General features: G+C 37.9%; 1 protein-coding gene across 1 annotated transcript; it reads right to left on the bottom strand.

Moving 5' to 3' along the window:
• Window positions 1–271: 271 nt before the first annotated feature.
• On the bottom strand, window positions 272–26,992 carry ARL5A (ADP ribosylation factor like GTPase 5A). Its single transcript, XM_065931544.1, has 6 exons — window positions 26,648–26,992; window positions 16,167–16,227; window positions 14,921–15,068; window positions 13,077–13,160; window positions 8,210–8,361; window positions 272–4,808 (listed from the first exon to the last, which is right to left on the bottom strand). The coding sequence occupies exons 1-6, from the start codon at window positions 26,691–26,693 to the stop codon at window positions 4,760–4,762; spliced, it is 540 nt and encodes a 179-aa protein (XP_065787616.1). The 5' UTR covers window positions 26,694–26,992; the 3' UTR covers window positions 272–4,759.
• Between the last annotated feature and the right edge of the window lie 528 nt (window positions 26,993–27,520).

Consider the following 27,520-nt stretch of genomic DNA (forward strand, 5'->3'; position numbering starts at 1 on the left):
AAGGTTTTAAAACACACAATGTAATTTTCTGTGTGTGAAAACTATTTTAAAAAACAGCAACAGAGTTTTTTCTAGTTTCGGCATTAACGAACACCGGAGTCGGGATATTTGTACTTGGAAAGAGGAAAAATGGTTCTGCTCGCGCTTCCTTAACCTATGGTTTATTCAGGGTTAGGATGGGTATTTGCATTTTCAAAGCTTTTTATTCAAAGCAAAAATTATGACTTAAAAACCCTCAAGCCTGTATCATCAGTAAGTCAAGCACATATAATACCATAGAAAACACATATAATTTATTAGATGGACTTAAAAATCAACACAAATCAATTTTAGGCACTTGTTGAGTACAGACTATGGGAATTCTCTACCAAAAAACGTAATATCTAGCAGGCAAGACCATAAAGATTCAAACTTAAGTTTTTAGAACAATACACAAGGGCTAGACAATTGATAAGATATATTGCATAATTAACCCAACTGTATCCTGTTACAATTTCTTCATAATTCCATACACAATTTTAGGGTTTAATAGAAGCAGTCACTCTTTAGCATTGGAAGTTTTAAAACTCTTTCCTTTACTCCACCACGCCGGTCTTAAATACCACACATTCTTTGTGGAAGCATGATATAGAAGTATTGTTTTTATATAAGCAGAACTTTAAAAAAATTATTTTCTATATTAAATCTGCATCTACAGTGTCATAACATGATGGCTGATAATTCTGATGTTTTTTAAAGTTCACTTCAACAAGTTTAGTTTGTAATGATAAGTGTCTCATTGCTAATTCCTTTAGACAGTTAATATTTACCTCTGCTCTTTAAAGTAAACTTGAGGGGGAGAAATGGATGTGGTTTATGATTTTAAGGATGTGGAGATGGCTTCAGGTTAAGCACTACATATATGATTTGATTTGTCGTCTTTCTCTTCATACTCTTTGTATGGACATTATTCAACATATACCTCATTTTTGGAATGGGAAGAGAATACATGTATAACTTAATCCCTTTCACATCTAACTAGCAGCTCAAGGAGCTGGCAGTCTAGGTACTTCTCTTATCTTTCTGAATCCACTTTTCAGTGTGAGAAGCTAAAATTAAGAAGCATTAAAATGCTAAATACAGTATAATTTAAAGGACTGTAGGCATTTATGTGCTGTGCACACAGCAAGCCAGTTTGTGATGTACTCAACAACTCTGACAATACTCTCTAACAAGCAAAGTGCAAATCAATGAATCAAGCCAGTGGAGGATAGCACAGGACCAGAGAACCAACTTAGAAGCTAGCAGTTTGGAGAATGGATACAGGTAAAGTTGAGACTATCTCCAGGACCAAGAGAACATATCTTCGTTGATGGGGAAAGGGGTGCAGGGGATGCTGAGCTATGGGAAAGCCAATCCCAAAGCAAGAAGTTCCAGATTATACTTGGACAGTGGCAGGGTTCAAAGTTAAGTCATGCAAAACCCAGCCTTGAAAGATGGATTCATTTCAGGATACAACTGGGCAATTGAGAGAAGATAACCCCAGAGATAGTCTGGGATGTGCTGCTGTCCCCTATATACAAAGTAGAACACGACAGATAAATTCCTGAACAGGCCTGCAGAGAAAACCAGAAAGTTGTCTACAGTTTTTCTATTTACACTAATATAGACAAATTTTGAGGTTGTCTGTACTGTATGTGGTTGCTGTAGTCACAGCAAGAAATGTAAAGTGTCTAAGAGATGGGACAGCAGCATCCCATTTCTAGGCATCTTAGTACTATACACTCAGACAAGAGACAAGAATGTCTCAGGGACTTCCTGCCTTTGCTCAGTGCCCTGCACTTCTCTGATCCCACTGTCACTACCTACACTAGGCACTTCTTCAAGACCAGAAAACAGAAACTCTTTTCTATTCCATGCCGTGCTTCTAAAATCACTTTAACTATCTGCATTAAAAATGCCAGACAGCAGGTGAAGCACTTTTTTATTCTTAAGGCAAAATGTCATATTCCCTACCCACTTTCCTCTGCACCCCAAACCACCGGCCTTCAATGTATTCTTTGCCCATCCATGAGGGCCAAGAAGACAGAACTGGAAAATTTCAAACAAGGATCCTCATCAGAATGTGTAAGATATACTTTCTAAATGCTACATGACAAAATTAAACATATTTAAATGCATTTAGCAATATGGTTCCTTTTATCACGGTATTGAGAGAAGTTACACAATTTTCAAAATTAGTATCAAACATAGGATATTTAAATCCAGTCACATGAACAGAGGTATGGAGCTTTGTTCTTTCCAAAGTTGAGCATGATAACCCTAAATAAGATGTTTGTTTAACCCAAACATAGTATATTAAAAAACCAAAAACAATGCCCTTTGCTTAATTCCACTTGAAAACTACATATAAATTGCCAACATGACTATTCATGAGGTGCTCCATGTTATTTGGAAGTAATACTGTTAAAATGATTTTGATGTATCTTCACATTACAAATTAAAAAAATTTTTCTGCTGTAATTCTGGTTTTATGCACAAGGATAAAGGTACCCTACAGTACATGGGGTCACAAAAGTGTCAGATACAACTTAGTGACTGAAACAACAGCAATAAAGGTACCCATCTTATTTCTAATGCTTGGCCTAGAGGGTAGGATATAACCAAAAAAGCATGTTTTATCAATGTGGTATAAGAGTACATGCATTCTAGACGATGCCATGTCAATCACTACACCAATTGTGACAAGGTAAGATGTGCTTTAAATATCCAATTAAGATTAAATTTTGGCCAACACCTTGAAGACAAGGGATGGACTGTGCGGGTGTACAGTTGAACTGATGTGGTGGCAATCCAAGAAATAAATTATAATTACTCAAACTGAAAGGCAAAAAGGATAAAAGGTGTGGATTTGCTGGGTTACTTTACAGAGTATTTGTTTCTGATGACACTGCAACATCTACAAAATAGATCTGGGTTTTTAATATACAAGCAATTCCTTATAGTGATTTCAAAGTGTGAGGATATATGAACAACTAAAGTTAGTAATTTAGGATTTACTTTTTAAAAGGAAGTTGACAAATATTAAAGTGTTACATTTGCATTTTGAACATAATATAAATATAAAACAAAATATAATTTTAAACACTGATCTCCCATGCCTGACTTGGATTTATATAATGAGTATTTTATATTTTATAGAAAGAAACTTTCCGAGTTTTGTCAGTAATTATAGTATGTACTATTTCTCATCAAAATCTTTCAAATTTAAAAGGCTGGTATTAAAAGTAATTTTTTTCCCTTGAATATTCTAAAACACGCCAGTTTTGCACTAGTCATCAGATTTTCAGGGCATGAAAGATACACCAACATAGTAACCAAGAGTATGTTTTAACACATTTAGGATAAGTTTGCTTACAGTTACAAACAGAAATATCTTAGATTTTCAGGTGGAGAAAAAAGAAATACCCAAGTAAACATAAAAAGTTTGGGGGCTAAGTTACTTCTTAATAAAATACATTATGTTGATCAATTTTTAAACCAAATTCTTAAAAGCATTAAAAAAAATTCGTATTTTATAACTGTCAAACAATACATTCACGTGGTATAAAGATGATAAAAGAAAACTTAGACACAAATAAAACCTCAACCTACTTCAACTCCTAAGAAATCAGGAATTTTTAAATTATCTTCACTGCTTAGAAAATACACTTCACCTTTCATCTCAAATTCACTTTAAATGCTTGACATGAAATTTGGTATCTAAGAAGATTGTAGCTAAATTATTTGACAATGTTTATGGCGTGATACTTCTCTTGTAGACATATATCACACAACAGTTTCCAATTAATGCTGAAAAAAAATCACTTCATAATTTTAATCACAATTAATGACTGGCCAATTAATGGATTAACAATTCACTCAGTAAATTTAGATGGCATAAGGTCCAATGAAGGGAGCAATCTGATCACTGTTCAGTGTGCTATTCTGTCCAACAGTAATACTAAGTCAAGAATATGACAGACACTCCACTCAGCTAGATCACAGCTTTCCATGTATGTGATTTGCTCAGTAAAAAATCAGGAACACAATGTGAAGCTTTGTCCTTTCTTTTTTTTTTTTTTAAGAGCGGCTCAATGATTTGGGGGTGGGTTAGTATGATACAGAGAACATAGGGGAAGTACGAGATGGCACTCACCATCAATGCCAGTACTCATCCCATTATATTTGTAACTAAGGATATTAGTTTCTGTGTTATTTGCTTTTCTTTAAGAACACGATTCAAAGCCATTAACTCGAACTTGAGGTATATACACAATACATACACAACCTTATGCAAAATACTTTTCATAATTACATTTTAAAATATTGGAAACTGAGTATCTGTGCTGATTTGTATTTTGACTTAATGGAACAGGAAGAGAACGACATTCAACAAGGGAGGGTTATACTGATAATAAAGCTCTCAAAGTTAAAAATGTCTTCCTCTCCCTTTGTACTTACCACAGGCTACACAGTGTCCTGAGAGGATTCATTATGAGAAAAATGTCAATCACAGCTTTAAGACCTTGCTTTGGAAGGAACTAATGAGAAAGCAGATTGAAAGGTGAAACTTCATCTGTGTTTTCAAATAAGTGGTCTTAATTTTTCTTCTTATAGAAAAAGTTTAAATGTTTAAATCAGTTTATTATAAATATATCTAAACCATTAATCTTTGCAGCTTTCAGGTAAAGTCCAGCACTTCATTTACACAAAGTCTATGAGAAGAGGTCAGTAGAGATCATCTAATCTTAAGTCGTGACATCATCCATTCAAGTCCTTGGCATAGCCTATAAAAAAAATAAAATATCTTGATCAAATTCTCAAATAAAAAGCTAAGAGCAAACTAAAAGAAGATACCATTTTTTATCTATCTAAACAACAAAGATTAGAAAAATCAGTAATATTCAGTGTAGGTGCTATCCTTTCATACAGTACAACTGTACATTTTTGGTTCTGTTATGTCTCTAGTGCATAGAATACTGCCTGATACATAAAAGCAGCTCAAAAATTACACAGTGAATGCTCATAGAAAGTAATTTAGTAAGAAGTACCAAAAATGCTTAAAATACCAACACTCTACCCTTTTTTCTACCTTTAGAAACATATCCTAAAAAAGATAAAGATATGTTTATGTATTATTACTGTTCATGAAAGCATTTTTAATAGGAAATACTAAAATCTAGATGTCTGGCACTAGAGAAAAAATTTAACAAATTATGGAACATTCATATGATGATGTATTAAAAAATTCCTTTCAAAGATTGTTTTACAATGACAAAAAGCTCACAATATAAATGAAGAAGAAATGGCAGGATATTTAATATATAGTAGCTATTAAAACAAAGTATGCATGTAGTATTTGTGACATCTATGTAATCAAAAAATCTGAAGTAAATAAAATCTCATATTACTAACACCAGTTATCATTGAACAATGGGTAATTGAGCATACTAAAATATAGAGATATTTATTGTGGTAAAAGAATCTAAATGTTTATTTAGCAAGAGGGAAATATACAAAATGAAGGACTGTTAATGAAGCATCAATCAATATCTATGAGGAGGTTTTACAGATATGAGAAACAATGCTACCACATTAATATTTAAAAAGCCAGAACTCAGATTTTTGTGCCCAAGTCTAAAAATGTAAAGACAACAGAAATAGAAGGAAAAGAGGGCAATGAAGTAAATAAACAATTGTTTTGATATAGGCCCATACTTTTTTCCTATTAATTCATTACCTTTAAACTACTCATAGGAAATGATACAATAACAAGATGAGTAAATTAATTAATTCTATACTGTTAAAGGTACAGGAGTTACTTAAGAGCAAACTAGAAACTGCACTAAGCACTTAATATCCAGTATCTAATCTTCACAGTACTAGGACCAGAAACCTTCCCATATTACAGAGGGAGCCTGACCTTAGAGAGGTGAGCAAATGACAGAGGTGGGAGTCAAAATGTCACCAATACTAAAACCAAGACTAAGGTGGTCAGATTATACAGGAAACAACACTTCCCCTAAACCAAACATTTCCATTTGCTAACTCCTGTAAATGGAAGGCCACATAAACCCAAAACTGAAAAGATGGCATCATCTGCTGATGTCCCCCTTTAAAAATAAAACTGCTGGAACTCAAAATAGAGGGTGGTAATGGTTGTATCACACTGTGAATGTACTTAATGCCCATGTATTGTACACTTAAAAATGGTTAAATTACCAGTTTATAGTATATATATTTTGCTACAAAAATTAACTTAATAAGTAACGTTCTTAACACATTAAAACTGCCAGAATTCATATGTATCCTAATGATGTATTTTCCACACAACTACTCAAAGTATATAAGTTAAATCTTCTATCAGTCCTAGATCACTTATCTTTGTTGTCAGATTTAGTATTACAATCAGTGCTTTCGCTTTAAGACTTTTGATAAAGATAATACAAATAAAGATATACTGATATCTATATACGTATCCTATATGCGTATATGTACATAAAACTATTTGACAAAGAACTGTGTAGAAGATATTTTTACTCAAGCGAGCATGTGGATAGTATTGTTTGATTTTTTTTTTAATGAGCAGATTTGCTGTTTTGAGGTTCTAATAACTATGCTCCTCCAAATGTCTGTAATCAGGTAACACTGCCTTCTATTTCACTAAGATTTGGCTTCATCTCCAATTTAGCTCTTAAATTTGGGGGTGGGGTTCTTCAGGGGCTAGAAAAGGGCAGAAGCTTGAGGCATAGATATGAATTTATCTGCAGTGGCAGAAATTCCCTTCCTTTTAACGTCACAAAGAAGGGTAAACCAAATACTGAATTATTGACACTACCTAGCTATGCCTCATATATTACATGTTCTGTATCTTGCCTATAACAAGGCTGACAAGCTCTGCCTGGTTGAAATCCTTTCACCCCTGGGCATCAGACTAGGGCAAAATTCTACTGCAGGCACCCCCTTTCCCTCCAGGGCCAAGGACCCTCCAATCACACTCTAATTCTAACTCTTATCTTTTGAAATGCAGGAACTCCCTTTTGGCAACACTGATGGCATATCTGCAAACTAGTCCCTCTTGCAAATCTTCTATTTCAGCTCTTTTATGCATAAAACATGAATTTAAAATAACTCCATGACTGTTAGGAATAAATGATACGCTCTGTAGAAAGCACGTAAGGCACAGGACACATCAGCAAGTGCCAGTTCCCTTCTTAGAATGTAAGCCTCACCCACAGTGCAGGAACGATTTCGACTTGCATAGACTGTGTCTTACATCTGTCCCTCACAAAGTTCTGTATGTGGTAACCTTAAATATTTGATTTTAAAAAGAAATACATGTTTTATGGAGAAGGAAATGGCAACCCACTCCAATATTCTTGACTGGAGAATCCCATGGACGGAGGAGCCTGGTGGGCTATAGTCCATGGGGTCGCAAAGAGTCGGATACGACTGAGCGACTTCACTTTCACTTTCACCCCTCAGCTGAGAAGAGTTTCAGCTCTTGTGTTTGCTGTTGATTGTTTTCTTGAGTTCTCAAAGACCTGTGACCATATTTTTTTAAGTTGCCTGTTTTCTAATTGCATCACTTTACACACTGTTGTCTAATAATACGTGGTATTTAGAATGCCTTCTTAATTATTTTGAGCAGCCATTGCCTGTATTTTCTTAGCACCTCCTTGGTTTTCTTATGTGAACTCATCTGACAGGGAAACGCAGCTTTTTTGTTTGCCCTCTCTGCATACTGGACTGTCTGAGTCAGTGTTCTAACTAATCGCTGATGGTCTCTGAGCTACTGCTCTACCAGACACAGTAGTTATGTACTTCAGGAAGTTTTCAGTTTAACTGGTCCTATTAGGAGACTCTTGGTGTCACCTTTGTTATCTTAAAAGCTGGTCCCTTCGCTGAGGCTCTTAATTTTTTGAAAACTTGATTCTATTTCAGCTGAAAATTGGCAAGGCTATTTAAAAGATTGAGGGAAGCCATTTAAGAAATTGAAAAGTAATCACAAACAACATTGGGTAGTTGTGACTTTCAGTTCTGTATCAGTTGAATTTTTGTGCTCTTTTCCCTGTGTACGTGGTGGTTCTATTTTTCTCCAATAAAACTTTTTATTTAAAAAAAAAAAAAAGAAAGAAATACATGTTTTAAAGCTAAATACATGGTATTCATGAAGAAGACATCTTACCCCTCGCCAGTAAGAGCACAACATGCCTGGATGTGCCACTGGTGATCTTTAATAGAAGTGAGTTTCAAAAACTGGGAGATTTCTGCTACAGTCATGCATCCTTTAACATCTTGTTTGTTAGCAAAAATCAGCAATCCAGCTTTCCTTAGGTCCTACAAAAGTAAACAAAACTGTAAAGGTCAGTTCATTTTTTCCAACACTTTCCAACTTAGCAGATTATATTTGATAATCTGTGTAACCTAAATTTTCTCAACTACTTTACATAAAAGTATCTCATAGCTCTTAGAACGGAAAGTAAACATCAAATGGAACGGAACACATTTAATCAATCTATACCTGCATGTATTTACGTATTTCTTACAGTCCGAGATTACATTTTTATGGTCCCACGTGCTCTATTTAACAGTCACATCTTCCTATATGATACACGTCTAACCACTCCCCCAGGATTCCCAAGCGGCTCAATGGTAAAGAATCTACCTGCCAATGCAGGAGACAGAGTTTCGATCCCTGGGTCAGGACGACCCCCTGGAGGAGGAAATGGTAACCTACTTCAGTATTCTTGCCTGGGCAATCCCATGGACAGAGGAGAGACTAGTGGGCTAACTCCATGGGGTTGTAGAGTCAGATGTGACTTAGCAACTAAACAATAACCACCCCAACCCCAATTACTCTTTAGCGTGGCACTTAAGAGCTTTTCAAAATTCTTGCCCAACCTATACTTTACGTAGAGCTTTCTTGGTAAACCTAAGCAGAGTTATGGACGTCTCCCTCATAAAAATGGACATGTGTATATATGCCCCAAAAAGTTTTTGTACAATTTTAGGGTGTTCATAGATATCCTAAAGTCCATTCGTGAATACTGGGTTAAGAAACCATGATGGATCCACTCAACTAGTGGACTGAACTCTCATAAAACTCTGCCTATATATTTTAAAAGATACACAGAAAACTAAGGTTTTGGTGCTATGTCTGCAAGTGTTCCCAGCTCTGTGGAATGCCATCTTCTTTTCAGGGATCTCAGTGAGAAAATTTTGGTTTCAATCATGTGTATGTGTGTTTGAAGCAAGAGTCTTCAGTAGGTTTAAACACTGTTCCACATTATTTACTCTGGCTAGAAGACAGTCTCGATGGCTTTTCATTCTTTCTGAAGTAAATAAACAACAGAAGTAGTGAATTTCTTACTTTGTTAAAAGGACTTCTGCTGTATGGTTTACATAAACATCGGAGACTGACTTAGTTAGAGTGCCCTCTGCAGGACTGCACTACAGTTCTACAGATAAGGACAGAGTTACCTGAGTAACTGAGTCAGAAAAGGGATACTCTAGAACGAGGGTCCCAAACCTCCGGAATCTAATGCCTGATGATCTGAGATAGAGCTGATGTAATAAAAATAGAAATAAAAGTGCACAATAAATGCAATGTGCTTCAGCCATCAGGAAACCATCTCTTTCCCTCTCCACGGGATTGTGGAAAAATCGTCTTCCACAAAATTAGTCCCTGGTGCTAAAAACGTCAGGGACCACTCCTCTGAAAACATTAAGGTCTAAGAGTTCCTATTCATTGCTGTGAGACTCAGGGAGCTCAAACCCATGCTCTGTGACAACCTAGAAAGGTGGGATGGGGTGGGAGGTTCAAAAGGGAGGGAACATATGTATACCTATGTGATTCATGCTGATACATGGCAGAAACCGACACAATATTATAAAGCAATTATCCTTCAAATAAAAATAAAATAAAATAAAATACTACCCCTTCCCCAAGAGAGTTCCAATTCAATTTGTTTCACCTATAGTTCAGATCATCTGTCTATTTATATAAGGCAAAAAGTTGAAGGGATGATCCATCACTAGTGCTCATATGCATTATCAAGTATATGAATTTTTTTCTCTTATCCTAATTGGAAAATGGAACAGTTATCAATAGTTGATATATGGCTGAATCATTAAGTAGATGGACTTTCCATGGGATTTAATTCCTATCTTCCTATCGTTTAGGTTTCACTATCTCTTCTTGCCAGCGTGTGTTGAAATCTTTATATAGGTCATGCCAAGTAATGCTGGCATGTTCAAGGAACAAACCTTAGAAATATTTGACAACAAAATATCTGGCACAAGTTAGGACACATAGTTTATACTATTTATAAGTAACCTATATTCATCACTTTTAGTAACAAAATTATTTGGAGAAGCCCTTAGACTGAAAATTGGAAAACCTAAGAAACAGAGCCAGGTATTGCAATGTCTAAAAAAAAAAAAAAAGAAAAAAACCCATATCGAATGTAATTTTTCTAGATATTAAAGGCCCAAATTTTATGTAAGGTTCTTGATTTTTTTTAAAGCCATGTTATCTACATTTAATGATTTAGGAAAAGAGAAAAATCAAGTCTTCCTTTACTTTTTATTAAAATAACCTCACAACAAAAGTATGCATTATTCTAATAGTAGAAAAGAGATACACTGGGTTAAGACTGTTAACTTGACTTAACAAGAGGTCAAAGTACAAGGTAAAGAGTTGTGATCTTTTGTACATCACCAATTTTAAACACTTTGAAAAAGTTCTGCTCCATACCACAGACTTTTGTTCTTAAGAGTCTAATAATAATTTTTAGTTTAGTCAAGGAAATGAACAGTAGCACACACAAGACATACTTACTTATCAGCACTGTCTATATGCCATATATAGTTGTCAAGTTGTTTCTCAAACTCCATTTATAAAGATAATTACTAGAAGTTGAGTCATTCTGAATAAAATTCATCTATTCTTTTGTCTTTGGAATTTTTTTTTAAAAATTCATGAGTTTCAACGTTTTTGCACTTCATTTAAGATGAAGCTTTCAGAAATGTATTTAAATGCAGTAGTTCTGTATTTCATAATACACAGAATCATTACTGGTGATGATAAGAAGACTGTTGTTTATTGTGGTATGCATGAAGCACCTGACTTAACCCATGTTGAAATTTGTTTTTCACTCACAAATTCTCATCCTTGAGCTGGAAGCTCCTCCCCAGAACGCTGCCTATTGGCTCTTCCTGACCCTATTAAGTAACTTAACTCCAACTTCCAATTTCACCTGTAATTCCCTTCTTTTCTGGTAATCTCATCCATTCTCCTTTCATTTTCCAGCTAGGCTCTATTTCTGGCTTTTACTATTTTTCCTAGCAAAGAGCCTGAATGATGTGAATGCTTAAATTCAAAAGCTGATCAAGTCACATAAACTACTGGGCCTCAGTGTGCTAATCCATAAAAGATGAGGTTAACTGATCTATGCAAGTTAATGACTCAACTCATAAAATCCAACGACTCAGTGAGTTAGAGCCCTACTCTCTGGACTTTTTATAATACTGATGCCCTACATATTGACCAATTGGAGTAAGAATCAAATACGAAGGCTACCTGTTAACAGAGTAAAAAATATAGTCAAGAGACAAATACATTTTGAGTCTTACTTTCCTTTTTCTAAAGTCTTCATAAAACAATAGAACAACTCTTTGGTAAAAACTGAAGAATGATGCATTATTGTAAAATGCAAAGGGGAAATTTTAAAAATCCTTAGCCCATGCTTCTTTTATTGTATACTCTTCTCAAACTAGAACTGAAAATTGTTAAATACATGTACAAAGGCAGGATGGGTTGTTTTTTTTTTAATTCCAAAGGATTTAACAACTGCTAGAATCAGTTCAAAACAGCATCTTGGTAGGTATGACCACCACAAGCAAAACAGGAACTTCAATTTACATAACTACCTCACCAAGTCTCCTTACATGTGAAACATACCAAAATTCTTAATGAAAATCACAAAAGCAAACCATTGAATCAATATTAAAATATAAAACTTTATTACAAAGATATCCCAATTTCCTTAAGCTTTAAGGAAAATTTAAAATTCCACTCAAATAAAGATTATACAACACATTTAAGTATTTACTATTCTATTTCCACCTTCGAGTTGAAAAAGTAACATCTGTGATAAAAGGCAAGCAAAAATAATCAGATGCCACTACAGTTGGCCTTCCTTATCCATGGGTTCTGCAGTCACAGATTCAACGAACCTCAAGTTGAAGATACTCAGGAAAAAAATTCCAGAAAGTTCAAAAAGGAAAACTTGGATTTGCTGCATATTTTCATAGCATTTACACTGTACCAGATATTATAAGCAATCTACAGATGACTTAAAGTATACAAGAGGATGTGCATAGGTTATATGCAAATACTGTACCATTTTATACAAGGAACTCGAACATCTTTGGATTTTGGCACCCAGAGGCATCCTAGAACCAAAACTCTGCTAACATAGAGGTACAACTCTATTATAAATAATATATGATTTTATAGTTACTATTATCATTACTGACTATATTATTCAGTCCACTTAATTCTCAAATTATGTTAACAGTTATATTTCTCAAGAACTAAGAAAATGTGGCTAGTTGTATAGTTTTGTTCAGTTGAGGGAAAAATATCAGAGACTAAAGGGCAACAAATTTAAGTATTAGTCAGATAACTGAGTTATAATCAGAACTTGCTGTGTGTCTTAGAAATAAGACGCTGTAAAGCCTTAATGATAATCCTCTGTATGATTAGTCTATTTAAAATGAAAAATGAAAGCCATTTTAGATCTTTTTGTCAGGGAAAACTTTTAAACCAAATTTATCTAAGATAAATGGAGTAAAAATCTACAATCGACTCCACAATCTTTCTACTGCTTCCAGATACACTTGCAAATTGGAAAGTGTCAAAATTACAAACTCAGCAGATAAATTATTTTTTCCAAAAATCTGAAACAGTACCCCCATGAGAAAATAGAAAGTAAAAATGTGATAGAAATATCCTCCCAACACACATCTAATGCCAGAATCCTACTTACCTCATGGGCTAACATTTTATAGAGTTCTTCTCTAGTTACAGAAATCCTTTCTCTGTCTGTACTGTCCACAACAACTATTACAAACTAAAATAATTACAAAAAAAGTCATTAGTGATTACATAATTTGCTATCTGAAAAATTTATCAAGTATTTATTTGATTTACAGTCTAACAACTATCAAGAAATTAGAACCTTATGGTACAGTATTACTGAAAACCAGAGATACCCACTAGACATTGTGAAGCCTAAAGGTCTAATCTTTAATTCAAATATATTTATTACTAATTTTTAAGAGAAAATAAAAGACAATATGATGTCATCATTCTGTTAGAATATTCTGCTAATAAACTAAGCAAAATATAACATGTCTGTTTTCTAAATTAATATCTTAATTCTATAACATCTTAATTAATATCTAATATCTTAACACTATTTGCACTGTAAGTCCATGATACAAAAATATATTATGGCCCTAAATTTAAGTTACTTCTACACAGATACTATTTATTAAAGTCAATTAAAAAATCTAAAAGGGCAGGTGTATGAGAATAAAGTAATATGAGAGTTAAGCTAATTAAAAAAAAAATTCAATAAATTGAAAGAATAAATCTGTATCTAAAACCATGCCCTCTTCTTATATAAGTGGCGCCTGCTACTGCAAGCACGACTCCTTCCTGAACTGCTGATAAGACCGGCATCAGAAGATGCAGAGACTCATAAAGCAGCCGTGCGGGACTGGGCTACAATGCCGCTCCTTCAACTCCGTGAGCACCAAGAGGCACCAGGGAAACAGGAGCAGGCAAAGCCACTTTACGATGGCACTGGTTATGCCCAAGGTAATTCTGACTGCCTAGTATTAGTATGCACTATATATTGTTTAGAATTGACTTTTCATTTTCAGATAGACCACTTAATTTTCAGGATCTTTTCTATTCTTCAGATTTCATCAACCACAATGCAGATGGATAAGAGAACTGCTACTTGACCTCTTCTCTCATTGAGACTTTACTGACATGTGGTTATATTGCTCTAAGACATGTCCTACTCTAAACTTTTTAACAAAGCTATTGATTTTCAAGATGTTGGCATGAATTTATAAAACATGCAGCACTTTATATGGAAATACTAATCATATATATACTCCTCCTTCTCCAAAAGACATGATCAAATTCTAAACAGAGTGTTAGGGAATCAGGTCATCAGAGACATTTAATAGTGCCTGAGTGGTATCATATTCATCCATATATACAGTTGGAGACTTATTAACTTATAACCAGCACTCAAAAACAAATGTCACAGCCTTTAACCTTACAAGGTCTATACAGTGAAGCTCTCAAATGTCAGAAATTTCCTCTTGGCAAATAATACGGAAACAAAACATATGACTATTTAAACTGTTTTATAATAAAAAGAGTTCTTTAATGTGCAATTGCATTGCATAAAAGAAAATACATAGTAAAATCCTGAACAAGGATTCAAACCACCAAAATCCTCTCATTTAACTTGAATTTCCTCTATGAAGACACAAGTAAACAGTACAAGAGAAATGAAGTTACAAACTGAAATGGAGTTCTTTAGAAAAACAATTATTTACAAGCAGTTCTGGGATCAGTATAAAATCAGATTAATCAATCACCAATGCTTCTTACACAGGTTTAATGAGAATGGATATACAGAACAAGGACCCTGAAAGAGGGAACTAAAGATTCCATTACGTTTAAAGTCTACTTATATTAATATTAACATACTGTGATATTTCAAAAAGATAACTTTAAGAGTTCATATCTAGAAAGAGTTTCCCAAGTATTATATTCACAAACGACTTAGTATATTAAGAAACATACCTCTGTGTTAGTATAATAAGTGTTCCAGGAAGAACGAAGAGATTCTTGGCCACCAATGTCCCACATTAGAAAACGTGTATTATTAATCACTATCTCTTCTACATTACTTCCTATTGTTGGGGACGTATGTACAACTTCATTCATAGAACTGGGGAAAAAGTTCAAATATATCACAATTAGCAAAGAAACTAGATTGTTTGAATTTTTTCAACTAAGGGAGAAATCAGCATAACCTCCTTTTATATTTTATACCCAAATATCCCCTTTCCACTAGGTTTATTAAGGGTGAACAAAAGGTTCACTACTGTACATACAGCACAGGGAACTCTGGTTGGTGCTCTGCAGTGACCTAAATGGGAAAGAAATCCAAAAAGAGGAGATATGTATGTATGTGTGGCGGATTCACGTTGCTGCAGAGCAGAAACTGACATACCAGTGTAAAGCAACTGTACTCCAAATTAAAAAATAAAAAAATAAAAACAGGATACTATATATTACACATACGTGTAGGATTTCCCAGGTGGTTCAATGGTAAAGAATCTGCCTGTCAATGCAGGAGATGCAGGCTTGATCCCTGAGTTGGGAAGATTCTCTGGAGAAGAATTCTCCAGAATTCTCGCCTGAGAAATCCCATGAACAGAGGAGCCTGGCAGACTACCATCCACTGGGTCACAAAGAGTCGGACCATGATTTAGCGACTAAACACCACCACCACCACCACACATAAATTATGTTCAGAAGAATACTAACAAATACACATACTGGACTCTCAATGTTGAAAAAACTACTATATTCCTGGAATCACATATATGAACCATCCCTAATTTTAAGATGCACTCTTTGGTAAAATTTGAAATACATCACTATCACGTGTTATATAAAAACAATAAAGCTCTTTGAAACTTAAAAAAAAAAAAGGGTGAATGAAGAGTTCAAACAGAGGTGGAACTAGGTAGTGGACTAGCTGGAACACTTTGTAGTTTCATTCCAAGAAACTACAGAAATAAATATTTGTCTCCTCTCTACAAGCAAAACAACTGAACACCACACTCAACGTCCTATAAAGTTATAGCTCTCTAGAAGCAGTTGCTTAAATTGGGTTTCTGGTTCATGGCCAACCTGCCTTCTTACAGAGAAATGTGGATTCCATAAAAATTTTTTACTGCTTTCGCTAATTAAGCATCACTCAGGCAGAGAAAGTAACTAAAAACAAAAAAATACAGTTTTTTAGGTAGTTAGTACTTACAACTGGTAAAGGATGGTAGTTTTTCCTGCATTATCCAGCCCAACAATGATAACTTTGTGCTCTGAAAAAAACAAACAAAAACACAGTGATTTATTAATCAAAAATTAAAAATTTTCCCATGTCATCTACTCTTTTCAGCCATGGTATATAATTCAGTGTATGGCATTTTATTCCTGCTTGTAACACAAAAGAACATCACAGCAAGAGGAGAATTATGCTATTGGTCTAACCCCTCATTCTACATAGAGAAGTTTCACCCATCTAAGAAGCCAGAAGTACTACATTCTTTCCACTCCTTGGAAGCCGACTCTCAGTCAACTATCCCAAATGCAAGCACAACAATTTATGTAAGACTTAACGTGTTAATGTTTCACACTGGACCAAGTTACTTAAGTTCTAAATGTGAACTTAAGGCATTAATGGGGTATGTACAGGTGAGCTGGGAGAATGGCAGGGAGAAAAAGGGCAGCCTTTCAAAGCTGCTGTCTGCAGGCATCTCTAAGTATCTGAGCGCATGTGAACCACAGGGTCCTTCTAACCAAATTTAAGGATTTATGGCTATGGTGGCAGTGATTCCCTGCCCCCTTGGCTTCTACAGATCACTTTTTCCAACTTTTTCTTCCTCTGTCTCTTGATTTATTTTTTCCACCAACTCCTTTTCCTTGGGTCCTCCTTCAAACACTCAGGCTGTCTTCTTGAACTCCTTTCACATTTTAGCACGGTATCTTGGGGCCCATCTATTGCCATCCAGTTTAAAAATGACTCCCAAAGACAGCATGCATGGAGGAAGCTAATCTCCAAATATGGTCTCTGGATATTCATGCCCCCTTAAATCCTGGCTGGTCCTAAGACTTGTGTTTAACCAACAAAATGCAGAAGTGACTGTGTGACTTCCACACCTGGATCATCTCACACCTTGCAGTTGCTGCCCAGCTCTTGGACAACTCCCCCTGGAGTAAGCCAGATACCAGGTAGCAAGTCCAACCACTCCAAGATTGCCGTGCACATGAGCGAGGAAGCCAGGGAGACGTACAGTTGCCCTCACTGTTCTAACCATTCCAGCTGAGATGCCAGACACAAAGAAGTCACCTTGGATATGCAGCCAGGTGGGGCTGGAGATGACTCCAGTTCTAGCTGCCACTCCAACTGTAATCAAACGAGCCCCAAGCCAGAACTTCCCAGCTGAGCTCATAGGGCCATGAGAGATAGTAATAAATAATTCCTTTAGTCATCAAATTTAGAAGAATTGGCTTGTTACACAGCAACAGATAACAGAAACAAGATGGGAAAACACGTGTGGTTGTGTGACGCTGAGCAAATGACTTATTCCTCTAACCCTAAGTTCCCTCACTGTAAACAAGGAGGGACACTACTACCTTGCAGGGTTATATAACTAAGACAGCCCTTGGGCAGTGCCCACTGCCAAGAAAGACAGTTCCTAACCCATGTTCCCAAATCTTTCCCACGCTCCAATCTTAGTGGATAGATGCAGTGCCCCTCAACACATCCCCAAACCCAATTTTCAAACCTTTTCCTGATTCTATCTTACTTTACTTGCTTACCAGTATTACCATTATTTCAGATGCCTTTGGAGTCCCTCAACCGCAACATCTAATTTGTCACTAGGTTCTCTTCTCCCTCAAAAATATATTCTGAACCTACCTCCTCCCCACTGTCCCAGCTGCAGTCCTCCTCATCTTTTACTGTACTTAATGGGACTATCTCCTATCCATCTTCCTGTTGTTTCTTGAGTAATTTTTCTACACTATAAAGCTGGTAATGCTACTCTCTTATTTAAATGATGGCTCTCCACTTGGACAGGAAAACAAAGTACAAGTTCTAAGCCTTGTATATAAAGCCAGTCCCAAATGAGTAGGCTTCAGCTTTATCCCTCACCATGACCACCAGGCATCTAAGCTGGAGTTCAAGTTGTGCTTCCAACACAAGCTGCCAACTACGTCCACAGCGAACATTTCTCTACCTCCACTCATAGTGTTTGCCTGTGCTGGAATTATCTTCTCCAATTCTCCACTTCAAGGATTCCTACTAATCTTTAAGGTATAGCTTCCCAAGAAAAATCATTTTCTCCTGCTCATCTGCCACACCTCTAACAGAGCACTTATAATGATTTACACGAACACTAATCATCTCAGTTTAATGAGGCACCCTTCAAGGGTACTTTCTAGTAACTGCAACTTTTCTGGTATAATAAATCCTCAATTAATATTCATTCTATAAATAAGAAATGTTAAGGATAAAGGAGCTCTTCAAGAAAAAGCTTTTGCAGTCAGGTGGTAGATGTTTTCCAAACACGACATTTACCATTAAGAGGAATTCCTAATGCTATATAGGTACCTCCTGTTACACAAAAATATGAAGATCAAATAAACAGAAAAAAAAAATTGTTTTAAATAATATGCTTTAGCAGGCCAGTGCTTTCTTTTTTAGGTTGTGCAGCATGTGGGGTCGTTGTTCACCAATCAGGGACTGAACTTGCACCCCCTGCAGTGGAAGTGCAGAGTTGTAACCACTGCACCACCAGGGAAGTCCCAGAAAGTTTTAATAAAATCAGTTTTGTCCAGTCACTCATAACTTTGAAGAGCAGGCAGCTTAGAACCACTAGCATCCTAAAGTGACGTGACCATGCTCTCCCAACAAAGGTTCCTAAAAGTCATTTTAAAAATGCAGGGCCTAGTCTATCTCTTTAGAGATGACTAGGGTGAACGAAGTGAGAAAATGAGAACTACCTGACAAGTGCAATTTCTTCCTAAGGAAAAGTACAGGGTGACTGGATTAAAATCAGAAGATTGCTTGGGGAGCATTGGCTTCCTCAAAGGGAATGTTAAAAAGGCAGTGGCAAATCCATCTTCACAGGAAGGTCACACCTCAACAGGGCCAGATTACTGAATCCTTGGAGCAGGCGACCTTTATACCTGGGAAGTTTTTTAAATGCCATGGCAATTTTCCCTGACTCTATTATTTTTCTATATCCTCAAATTGAGCACTCCCCTTTTGACGACAGATATCTTTTTCAATTCTAGTAATACTAGCAATTATAAACATTTTAATACAAGCAGAATTCACATTGGGCGCTTTTCTGATCTCTGACTTAGATGAATTTTTAGTTTCCCACTTGAAAAGAATACCAGTTTTTAATAATATAATTCATGAAACAGTTTATTTTTAAGTTTCAGGAATGTTATTTTGTCAACCTTTTTGTATTAGCTGCAGGACTAAATGTAGACAGACTTGCCAGTACTCAGGAAGAAAATACAATTACCCTGACCAATGAGAGAAATGGTACTCTAAAAATGGTACAAAATTAATAGAGGGAAAACCAATACAAATTTAGGCAAGGATCTATGATACATAACTACACAGTAACTAAAAAATGTGTGTGTGTGTGTGTATCTTACACAGAGAGATCACAAATACAATAGCACTATCTCTGGCAAGGTCCTTAGTCCCTAAAGGTGGTTAAACACTTACTCTAACCATGCTGCCATTTTTCAAAATATTTTGCAATTTTCTCTTGCAATTGCTTTCAGAGCCTGAGATATGCTATTCTGAACATTCCCAATGGTCGCCGTTTAATACCTGAAGATGAATTTGATTTTAAAAGGGGAGGGGAGTCACATGGTATCATCTCAGTCATAAGGTAAAAGGCAGTTAAGATGAGTGTTACCTTTTCATTATTAACTGAGGTGTGATCCCTAAATGATATGATTTTAAAATGTGCCTCTAAAAAATTCTAAAAGGAGTTAAAGGTATTTTGAGTAACAGTAGGACTTATCAGTAGATAATTATCTGGCCTCCTAGGGTAACTGCTTTTAGCAGAAAACCCTACCAGGCTTTGTTTTTAAAGTGGCCTCCTTAATTTAGCCATGCCCCATAGGACTTATTTCTTGATTTCAAACACATTTTCTACCATTTCTGTGAGGAAAGACTAACTAGGCAAAAAAGAAAAAAAACTAAAGGAGGATTCTGTGTCATACCTGACCACAAGATGAACATGATAAAGTCAAACTACTGTGAACCAACCATTGTGCAATAAACACGTACACTGAGATAAAGCAGATGGCACAAGAAGTTCACAGCGGGATTTCATCTTCTCCTGACACAAGTGGAAGATAGGATGGGGTAAACAGTTTCAAGACACAATGTTTTTTACAAGCCACTGAATGAATGAACTAGAGAATCAGTAAGACGAAATTAGGTCACATAAGTTGGTGGATAAAGATGTAAAATCTTGTTAAATCTTTCTTCACTAGTGCCTAGAAATAAAAGCAGACCATTGAGGAGAGAAGGCATAGTGGATGACACAGGGTGAGAATTCATATCTGGTGTGGTTGAAAATAAACAGGAGAAAAGAGTGTCAGAGATGTTCAGAGAGGAAGTAAAGAAGCAGCTCAAACCACTCTATACTGGAAACAACCTCCCTCTTCTAACTAATTTTACAAGTTCAGTGAAAAACCGTCACCTACAAAAGCATAAATATGCAGATATTCCCCCCAAACTCTTAAGACATAAAGTAGACTTCCAACATCAATCAAGGAAATACAAGCTAACGTATTTGAACACATGAAGCTTTTTTAGTAGCTAAAATATTTTAAAAAGAAGAAAGGATCTCGCATCAAACATGTGCAGAATCCAGAAAACCTATGGGGAGCCCCATGTTCTGTGGCTCAGTCTTGAGATCAGGACAGTCCAATGAGGCCACGCGCCAAAGGTCCTTCACCTCTTCATCCCTAAGACCCACAAGCCACGTTCAATACCAACTTATATCTACTTCCTCCCAAGACTTGTTTTTCTCTATTTAAATTTTTGTGTTTTTACAATAAAGCACCACGGCTATTTTCAACAGCTTCCTAAGTCTGAGGTATAGCATGTGGGTCACAGTGAGAACTATAAGATTAAGACATCACAGTGCAATGGGCTCAAAGATAAAGTGCCAAGTCAAAGGTGAAGAGTTGGTTTATTCCCAACTATAGTGTTAGATTATTCACACTTTCTAATAATCAGCCTTCTCTGAATAGCCTTAGATTCTTTCACCACTGTAACCTGTTTCTCTCACTATGGGGATGGAAGAGACTTCTATGAAAAACACATATTCCACCTAAAGTGTTACAATGCACTTCAAAACAAATACTACATAGAACCTAAAATACAATGTTTATATAAGAGACAGTTATTATGCGAAAATGTAACAAAACTTTTGGCTGTTTCAGTGCTTTGATGCATGTGATTTATGACAAGTTTACTACTTAGTATGATTTTTCTTTTAAAGTATCTATGCCACAGCATTCTTGCAGTTTTTCAGATAAGTCCAAACAACTGTACACTGTCACAGTACCTGGATGGAATTTTGCATTATCACCTGGGCTTTAGTCTCCCAATCAATACTTGACTCTTTTGTCATGAAAATGCTTGTTTCCCTTCTTTATTTCCTTCTGATATACTCAGGCAGCCTACCAGCTCTATTCGCTGACAGGTTCTAAAAGTCAATATATATCCTGCCAACTACCAGTCAGCAAATTAAGCAAAAAAAAAAAAAAAAAAAAAGTCATCGTTATCCTGGAGAACTTCTATCTCTGTGAATCATACCAAGGCTAGAAAACATAAATACTAAGGCAGATAAACTGAGAGTCAGCCTGATTCTTCATTCTCACCTCATATCCAAAGTAAGTTCCATGGATTCTGTTTCACAAGGAACAAAAAAAATCCCACTTCTGTCAGGTATACCATAGTTTTCACAGGTCTTAACAGAGAATCTAGAGTAAATCATGCACTTAATAAAGTATGGATGAATAAATAAATCAGATTTGGAAGACATAAAGGTTAGAAGAGAGATAACCAAAAAATCCTTCATATTAAAAATTCAATTTGCAAAATTTAAAAGCATCATCAATTAAAAAAACAAAGTTTGAAAATAAACTTGCAACTTATAGCAATGGTAGTGAAGTTTCGGCTGGCGGTGGGGGGTAGGGGGGGACAAAAAACTTTGCTGAATGAAAAGCAACAATTATACATGACAAAAGTAGAGATCCAATTAGGAAACAGAAACCACATAGCAATTTGAACTTAAAAATAACTACTCCAGAGGACTGGAGTAATGAGGGACTGGCTAACAAGAAGTAACAATAAAGATTAAAGGAATGACAAATACACAGGGCTCTCACCACGCCAGGGCTGAGACAGGGCTTCTCCCCACGACTCCCCAGGACTGAGACGCAGACCTGGCTGAGGGCCTGCCCATGGCTCACCGAATGTCAGATGAGCAGCTTCGCGGACTTGCCGGGGGATCTTGCTGGAAATCCTCCCTCTAGCACGCTGGGGAAAGCTGTTCATTGGCAAGTGCTTCCCTGGAGGACCTCCATTCTGAAAGCAACTGAAGTGGGTACTAGAGGAAGTTGCTGTGACCACTGGACAGTGCAAGAGCCAGAGGCGGGGGAAGGAGTCCACATGCGCGAGCAGCAGAGGGCACATCGTATCCAGAAAGAAAACCCCCTCCTCTTGCGGTGCCACCTACCAACAAGGCTTAACACCGTGCCTTTAAAAGACAAGGATTTAAGGATTCAGCTCTGTATGCACAGAGCACACAAAAAAGGTGAGTTTGGAGCTAAAATTTCAATAACTGGCACAGTTCACCCCTTTGGCTACTCAGCTTCTATAGATACTCGTTTATATGTTTGAATTCCAACACAATGAAAAGAACAACAGAAGCAGAGGTGGCTTTCCCAGCACCAGGTCCGGCGTCACTGGCAGCTTCTTCAGAACTCATTCACAATGGATCATTCCTTTTCTGTGAGCTAATCAGGAGAATGAAACAATGCTCCCCATGAGGAAACTTCGTAACTTCTTTCACAGTTCACATGAAAGTCTAAAAGTTCTTCCTTTTATCTAACATGAACCCTTCTTACACAAAGAAGTTTTTGTTAGGTTTCAAGGGCACCAACTCAGGCACTAGATGATCCTGGTTAGTCTTCAACTAAAAGGGCTTCCCAGGTGGCACTAGTAGTAAAGAACCCACCTGCCAATGCAGGAGATGCAGGAGACTCAAGTTCAATTCGTGGGTTGGGAAGATCCTCTTGAGAAGGAAATGGCAACCCACTCCAATATTTTTGCCCAGAGAATCATATGGACAGAGGAGCCTGGTGGGCTACAGTCCATGGGGCAGCAAAGAGTCAGACAAGACTGAAGCGACTTAGCACCAAAGGTCTATCACTTTTAATTGTAGTGCCTGGAACAAGTTACCTAATGTTTCTTTGTCTTAAAAACTGGAGATTATCAGGCTCGCAGGGTTCTTATTAAGAGTAAATCAATTAGGTGAAGGCTAAATCAACTGCATGAAACACATAGACTCTAACCTTGCAAGTCAATATTAACTGCTATTATTTTATCTATAAAGACGAAGTTAGCTTATCTCCCCCGGAGAAGGCAATGGCACCCCACTCCAGTACTCTTGCCTGGAAAATCCCATGGATGGAGGAGCCTGGTGGGCTGTGGTCCACGGGGTGGCTAAGAGTCGTACACGACCGAGCGACTTCACTTTCACTTTTCACTTTCATGCATTGGAAAAGGAAATGGCAACCCACTCCAGTGTTCTTGCTTGGAGAATCCCAGGGACAGCGGGGCCTGGTGGGCTGCAGTCTATGGGGTCGCACAGAGTTGGACATGACTGAAGCGACTTAGGAGCAGCAGCTTATCTCCCCACATAAACGCAGGGGGTCTTGTCTGTTTTGTTCTCTGTCTACCCCACCTGTGTCTCTTGTGTCTTTGGTGCATTGATAGGCAGGTTTTTTACCACTAGCACCACCTGGGAAGCCCTCTACAAGAGACCCCAGCACAGAACAGGTGTTCAAAATACTTATTCAATGAACAAATGGAGTACTGATCATAAGCCCTTCTATACTAAAAGATACTAGCGGCAACTCTTCCAAGCCCTAAAGTTGTAAAGACTTACAGTTAGTAACTGAGAAACAGCAATGGGGACTGAGGCAGGGGGTGAGGGCGGAGAATTCTCAGGAAAAAACGATGCCAGTCACTTCTTTAAGGCCAGTGTCAGCAAAATATTTCTGCAGTATTTACCAGCTGCATCACCTAGAAAAACCATGCCACTGGTACCTCAGTTTCCTATTTTCAGGAGAAAAGAAAAACTACTTCAAAGGACTGTAGAAACTTTAAAAAATGATATATACAATAGCATCTAGGACAAATTTTGTACCGTATTAATTTAAGTACCACATAAATGCAACCTCTGGGTTTTCAAGTCTGAGCAATATACAATTAGTTTTCACTATGTACTCAACCTAACTAAGCTTAAATTGAAAAAGCTGGTCTAAAGGGAGAGAGAGATGTCACACAGTTTGTTTCATTAGCATAGCAAATTCTGTTATCCCTCAAAACTTCCTTCCAAGAGTTCATGTGAAAAGAACATAGGACCGTGTTCTGTATCTTCCGGAGGTAAAATAAAGTTTAATACACAACTAAAAGACCAACAAGTACCTGATAGATTTAAAGTGACCCTGCTGATAAGACAATCACATCATTTAACAGGAAATAGTTTATCCATATTTCCATAATGCTAACATCTACATTTTTAGAACTTCATTAATTTCTTACTATTTCCCAATACTGAAAAAAAGGTCCAGTCAAAAATTACCACAAAACAGAAGTAATAAGAACACTTCTCAGTGATTTTTAGTGATAACAAAGCATACATCACTATTTAGTACTGTCAAGTAGCTGCTGGCAAAGTTCTAATTCTTTCTTCACTAACAGAGACAATTTTATCATTGACTCAAAACAGAAAGTGGAGATACCTAATTTTTCTTGCAGGACTAGAGATCAATGAGCAATCTTTCTAAATTTCACAGTAGAGTAGAAATACTAGCATTGCTAAAAATAATACAATACTACCGATTTAAACATTAAAATAGACTATCTACTATAAGTACCACCAGTAACACAGCAATGTTAAGTTTCAATTCTTAAGACCTACAGATTAAAAAAAAAAAAAAAAAAAAAAAGACCTGCAGATTAAGTTTTCAGGATTTGTGGGCTCCATGGTCATACAGTCAAGATTTCCTGCTACTCTAGGTGAGACCCAGATGGACAAAGGTTAAGTGACTGGTTTCCATTAGCCCTTCTCTCAACAGAAACAGCTAGCTAGAGACAGTGTATATTAAAAGGGGCTTTCTCCAGTTCATGAAAATTCTTCACATCATTTGAAATGTTGCTCTTCCATTTAGTATCATGAGATCTACACTATCATCTTTTTTTTTTTTAAGATAAACTAGAGATCACAAGTTCCAGTTCTGCTCCCTTCCCATTGCCTTCTCGTAGGAGCAGCTGGATCACCAAGGAGGAGGCAGGGATGGTTGCACATAATAGATGCCGCCATTCATTTAAGTCTTTACTGGAAATTTTTGGGCTGTGACAGTTAACACCAGCTTCACAGGAGGAAAACACAAAGTTATTGACAGCCGGGATGATGAATCACCCAACTTGAGTTAAAAAGAAATGAAAGTACATCAGTAACTATTTTGTATCTTAATGGCTGTGTTGTCTTTTTGTAAAAATTGCATCCTCTTTCCCCGTTTTACACTTACTTTTGTAACGAATTTCAATACATCTGATATGCATTTCAAGGTAATGTTTGAGTTTAGATGAACTGAAGCATCTCTTTATGATAATACACTCCATATCTGGTAACTTACTAGTCACTTACAGTTAACAGATGTTTCACATGATATGATTTTCAAGTGCTTTCAGTGGTCACGTTTACATTTTAAATACAGCCATAAAAACCTCCACTTAAATAAGAAACAAGAAACACGAGCAGGAAAATGACCTTAAGCTTTACCTTAAACAAAGATACAAATCTGGCAAATGGAGAGAGGACCATCACTACTCAGGATGCAGAAGAATCTTCCCAAAGCGGGGGGGGAGGGGGAGGTGCAAGGAAGGCTCATAAACCTGAATGTACTGGCTAAATCAAGAGAGATTTCCCGTGTTTTCCGCATTCTGCAATCCTCGGTCGCTCAGGGGTGCGTTTGGGGCCACAACTTATAACCTTCATCCCGGAAAACCCCAGAGCTTCTCCGTGGTGTGCAAACCCAATCGCCGAAGGTAAAAGGACGGAAACGCGAACCAGGCTGGGCCACTCAGGGGCGTCGAACGTGGGGCAAGAAACCTTTTCCACTCCCAACAGAAATCGGAGCAATGGGTGTATTTGCGGAATGGGTTTCTTAGGAAGGTCTCCTAAGACAAAAGGGCAGCGAGTCGGGAACCATTCCCGAGTTGGGAGTGGGATCGACCAGCCCCAGGCCCGCAGCCGCAACAGCCCGCACCCAGCGCAGAGACCGCGCGCGACCGCAGCGCCCACATTCCGGAAGTATTCGGAGACCCCCACCCACCCACCCACCAGGCCACGGGTGACCCTCTCCCCCACCCGTACGCGCTCGGCCCGAGCCCCTCACCCTGGTGATTGAACAGTCTCCATATCCTGGTGAAGAGAATTCCCATTCTCGGGCAGCGGACCCCTCTCCAGCCACCCGGGCCGCCTGGCCTCCCCCGGCTCAGGCTCAAGGGGAGGAGAGAGACGCGCCGGAGCCTCCGTCTCTGCCGCTGCTGCTGCCGCGCTGGCCGTCGGCCCGCTTCCTAGGAACCGGAGGAAGGCCGAAGCCCAGGCCGCCGTGCCGTCCGCGAGGCCCCGCCGCTGCCGCCGCGGCTCCCGCCTGGCTCGCGGACATCGCCGCCGCGTTGTCTGCGACGAGCCTCGCGGGCCACCGTCCTTCCCCAGCTCCTCTCCGTCGGCTGCGGCGGCGGCGGCGACCAGGCGGGCGGGGGAGGCGCGGGGCGGGGCGGAGGGGACGGGAAGGCGCAGGCGCGCGGCCGAAGGGGCGGGGCCTGGGAAAGGGCGCCCGCCTGGCCCTGGCTTACTTGTCAATCTAAGGGACCGGTACGCGGAGGGACTGAGCCCCAGGGTCAGGCAAAGCGGCCTTCGGGTTGAGGCAGGTGGCTCTAGCCTGCTTGCTTTGGCGTTTTTCCTACCTTTCTTCCACAGAGCCATAGTGTGAACGAGTCAGCGAGTGCCCAGTGCTCTTCCCCAACCTTGCTCGCACGCTACATCAAAAGCCCCACCGCCTAGCCTTCAAAGATATGGATTCCATCAGGGTCTTTGAGGGAGGCTGAACACCTTTACCCCTCAAATCTCGACGCCGACACCCAAAAGGATGGCTTTACCTAAGCAGTGGCCTTATGGCCGTCCTGTACGTCAAGATTGTTCCCTTTCCAGTATCCCTCCACTTGCAGATTAATCTTGCCCAAAACAACGATCTTGATTTGTTCAC

This window comes from Muntiacus reevesi, chromosome 3, assembly GCF_963930625.1.
Source record: "Muntiacus reevesi chromosome 3, mMunRee1.1, whole genome shotgun sequence".
In the NCBI taxonomy this organism is placed as follows: Eukaryota; Metazoa; Chordata; class Mammalia; order Artiodactyla; family Cervidae; genus Muntiacus; species Muntiacus reevesi.